At 38.7% G+C, this 4,235-nt stretch overlaps 1 protein-coding gene across 1 annotated transcript in view; it reads left to right on the top strand.

Annotated features, from left to right (window-relative positions):
- Positions 1–4,235, top strand: part of TOGARAM1 (TOG array regulator of axonemal microtubules 1) — a 73,226-nt gene that overhangs the window by 13,595 nt on the left and 55,396 nt on the right. Inside the window, exons 2-3 of the mRNA XM_023514520.1 lie at positions 2,394–2,550; positions 3,076–3,210. Of these exons, the coding sequence (XP_023370288.1) occupies positions 2,394–2,550; positions 3,076–3,210 (292 nt within the window). The remainder of the gene's footprint in view (positions 1–2,393; positions 2,551–3,075; positions 3,211–4,235) is intronic.

Here is a 4,235-nt window from a genome sequence, read left to right as displayed (position 1 = left end):
GTAGCTGGGACTACAGGTGCCCGCCACAGCGCCTGGCCATTTTTTGGTTGCAGCCATCATTGTTGTTTGGTGGGCCCAGGCTGGGGATTCGAACCTGCCACCTTAAGTGTGTGTGGCTGGTGCCTTAGCCGCTTGAGCCACAGGCGCCGAGCCCGGAGATAAATTTTTAATGGCCACTGTTAAGGGACAAGGTTGGAGTCCAGGTAAAATCAGAATAAACTGATAAAAGGTAAAAGGTCCAAAAAATGGAGGTCAAGATGAAGTTTAGTATGAGTTCAGTAAAGGAAGGAGTGTAGGTGATTTTCGTGAGAATTAGTCATTTGCTACTAACTCGACTAAAACAGAATTAGAACAATTTTTGAAATATTTCGATATCCTATGCCAAAAGCTAAAATAAGATGTATTAGGTCAAAAGCTTGAATGATAGGAGTATGTGTGCGTAATCTTTTAATGAAAAATATGTAATGTAAAAATATGTAAGAACCAGTGTGCACATCACCATCTCCAGTCCTACTCATTGTATGTATTTGGCGTATATACTCATGTTGTGTTGGCTAAGTAGAAATTAATTACAAAGTAAATCTAATGTAACGTGTATTTCATACTGAAGAATTATTAGCTGTGTTAACGTCTTCTTTTAATGTATCTAATCAGAAATTGACTGTAATTGGTTTCATTTTTATTTTACTGTATCTTTTTAATACTGACTATATAATCAATCATAGGAATTACAACAGTGGATTTTGAGAAAGTAGTCACTTCTTTTTCATCTGGGCATTCTTTATTCTCACTTGTCTTTTCTGAATTAATTTTTGAAGGACTTTAGCTTTCCACAAAATTTGATGAGGAATAGTGAGTTCTCATCATTATTTGATATTTATAGTCTTACCTTATGCTAGTTAAGAGGCTAAGAAAGTTTCAGGTAGACAGATTTTTAATTTTATTGTGCCAGTTTTATACTTGGCAAAGTTCTCAAAGAAGCATACTGACAAGGCTTATAATTCACCACATGTGTAGATTTGATTTTGTCTTTAAGTTCCAAATAAACATATACAGAGTAATTATAATTACTTGTCAATTTACTCAGTTTATTTACTTTTTTTAATTTTTTTGGAGACAGAGTCTCACTTTGTTGCCCTGGGTGCTCTGGTGTCATAGCTCACAGCAACCTCCAACTCTTGGGCTCAAGTGATTCTCTTTGCCTAAGCCTCCCAAAGTAGTTGGGACTACAGGTGCCCACCACAGTGCCCAGCTATTTTTAGAGAAGGGGTCTTGATCTTGTTCAGGCTGGTCTCAAACCCATAAGCTTAGGCAACCCATTGGTCTCGGCCTCCCAGAGTGCTAGGATTATAGGTGTGAGCCACCTATAATCACCATTCTTTTTTTTTTTTTTTTTTTTTTTGAGACAGAGCCTCAAGCTGTCCCCCTGGGTAGAGTGCTTTGGCATCACAGCTCACAGCAACCGCCAACTCCTGCCTCAGCCTCCCAAGTAGCTGGGACCACAGCGCCTGGCTAATTTTTGGTTGCAGCTGTCATTGTTGTTTGGGATCGGGCTGGATTTGAATCCACCACCTTAGGTGTATGTGGCTGGCACCTTAGCCACTTGAATCACAGGCGCCGAGCCACCATTCATTTTTTTAAATGCTGTGTAGCCATATTGAGCGTGAAGCATTCCAGAACAATGGAGGTCATCATTAATCCAGAATTCTGAACACTTGAATCATGCTTTCATTTTCTAGTTCTTTAACTGATTATATATAACTTCAAATTATATCCTGCATTTTTGTCCCTTAAATATCATATGTGGTTTATGAAAAAGGACTTGGAAACTAGAGATATATAAAGTATTATATACTTGCTTATAACTAAGATTTATAAAAGAAAATCTTCTAATAGAACTACAAAACAGGTTACCATGTCTTTTACATTTATATTTGGGCTACAGCAAATAGATAATCGATTTGCCTCAGTAAGAATAGAAGAGTAAATGCTTGCTTGTCAGTGGCCTTCAGGTGGCATTTATTCTCTAATGTGCAGACTGCACAGTTTGAGGGGCTGTGCTGCTGAGTCAGATGTTCTTTTCTTCAGACCGGTTGTTATTTCATCCTTTTATCATTGGTATTCTCTCCTTATTATTAATAGGTGCCAGATGTATACTGTAGAATAAGATAGAGAACGAGGTTGGGTGAAGTGGTAGGAAAGACAAAATTAGCGTGCCTGTCCTAGAATGAACCGCACTTTTAGTGTATCTGACTAACTGTGAATGTTTGTTTCATTATATATTTGATAAGCTAAATTTTTTTCTTATAATCATGGTTTCATAACAGGATATGTTATTTTATCATATTTATTACCATGTAGTTTTAAAACTTACTAATTTATTTTTCTTACAGTTTTCAGCATATGATTTCATCCCATCTCTAAAACTAAAGCCTTCTCAAGGAATGCCAGTCAATGATGATTTATGTTTTAGCAGAAAAAGAGTGTCACGAAATTTATTTCAAAATAGTCGGGATTTTAACTCAGATTCTCTTCCTGTATGTGCTGCTGGTAAGTACATGGTAATGGATATGTTGAGTTTATTGAAGATCTGATAAAAAATTAACACTCTGATGTTATTATCTCGTCAGTGCCTGGAAAGGTTTCTCACTGAAATTCATTAAATAGTAATATAGAATAATACTTGCTTAATAAATCACCCATATTTATTGAGCATCTCCTATGTGTCAGATACCTTTCTTAGTGCTAGGGATCTGCCTAATAGAGCTTATATATTGTATTGAGGAGAGGAGCAAACATTAATTATTATAAATGCAAGATAGGGCTCAACGCCCGTAACACAGTGGTCATGGTGCTGGCCACATACACCGAGGCACTCTACTGAGGGCGACAAAATCAGACTTCGTCTCAAGAAAGAAAAAAAAAAGCTTTATCCCTTTTTTGCCTGCCTGCCTGCCTCACCATACTTATATTCCTGTAATAAGTTTATTCCTACTCAGATTATACCAACATTTGTGGAAAAAAAATGTATTCATGAAATTAACTTTTGTGTTTTTCCCCTCTTTCCTTCAAAAGGTGCTACTGGAACTCATCAGACAAATCTTCCTGGGAAATGTGGACAACATAGATTTTCACAGATTTGTGGTAAAACTGGCAGTGTGGATTCTGATTTACAGTTCCTAGGGACAACTAACAGCCATCAAGATAAAGGTATAAATTCCAAATTTATTTTGAAGCAAATAATTTATAAGTGTTATGTGGGATTTACAACACTAGCTTGTATTCTATTTTGTGTAATTATACTCTGTAGCAGCCCATATAGCTTATGGCTAGGAGGAGTGAGAGTTATAAGAAATACCTGTAATGGAACACCTTGGTGAAAAGGGCATGGAGAGAGTTTTAGTTCTAACAAGTATGAGAGAGCTTGCGAGATGAGAGCATTGGTGAATTGGCAGTCTCTACATTTGTGGTGTTGAGAGGCATGAGCTCAGCCTTATATTAGGCTGGAGGAGAAGGCAGACAGAAGGCATGCGCATTCTATCACGGAGACGCTTACTCTGACTCTGACTCCTCTCCTGCCTGCAGAGCGCCAGCATGGTGGCGTCTCTTTGCTGAAGATTACCAAGCTCTGCTAAAGACTGAGAGCTATCTATTCTAAGAAGACTGCTTTACTCTCTCTGAGATACACACACTCTCTCTCCAGCTAAAGTCGATAGCCCTCAGGCAACTAAAAGAAACTGTTCCTGAGCAAGGTAGCTTAGCAGTTCGCATCCGGAACCTTACTCAAGCCGGCCTGAGACCTGGCCAGTCCTGGGCCCTGACAAGTGGTGTCAGAAGCAGACCCTCACAATACTCATCATCAAAAAAGGATTTTGTTATATTTTTATTTATTTATTTTTGAGACGGAGTCTTACTATGTCACTCTTGGTAGAGTGCCATGGTGCCATAGCTCACAGCAACTTTAAACTCTTGGGCTCAAGCAATCCTCTTGCCTCAGCCTTATGAGCAGCTGAGACTATAGGTGCCTGCCACAGTGCCTGGCTATTTTTTGGTTGCAGTTGTCATTGTTCTTTAGCAGGCATGGGCAAGGCTCAAACCCGCAACCTTGGTATACGTGGGTATATGTGGCGCCCTACTCACTGAGCTATAGGCACTAAGTCAATTTTGTTACGTTTTTAATAACAGTAACTTTTTCAGCTGGGGTAGTGACTCACACCTGTAATCCTGACACTCTG

Source organism: Otolemur garnettii, unplaced genomic scaffold (genome assembly GCF_000181295.1).
Source record: "Otolemur garnettii isolate 467f Iridium unplaced genomic scaffold, OtoGar3 scaffold00054, whole genome shotgun sequence".
NCBI lineage: Eukaryota > Metazoa > Chordata > Mammalia > Primates > Galagidae > Otolemur > Otolemur garnettii.
Note: the sequence above shows the minus strand (reverse complement) of the source record. Positions and strands in the feature narration are given on the sequence as shown.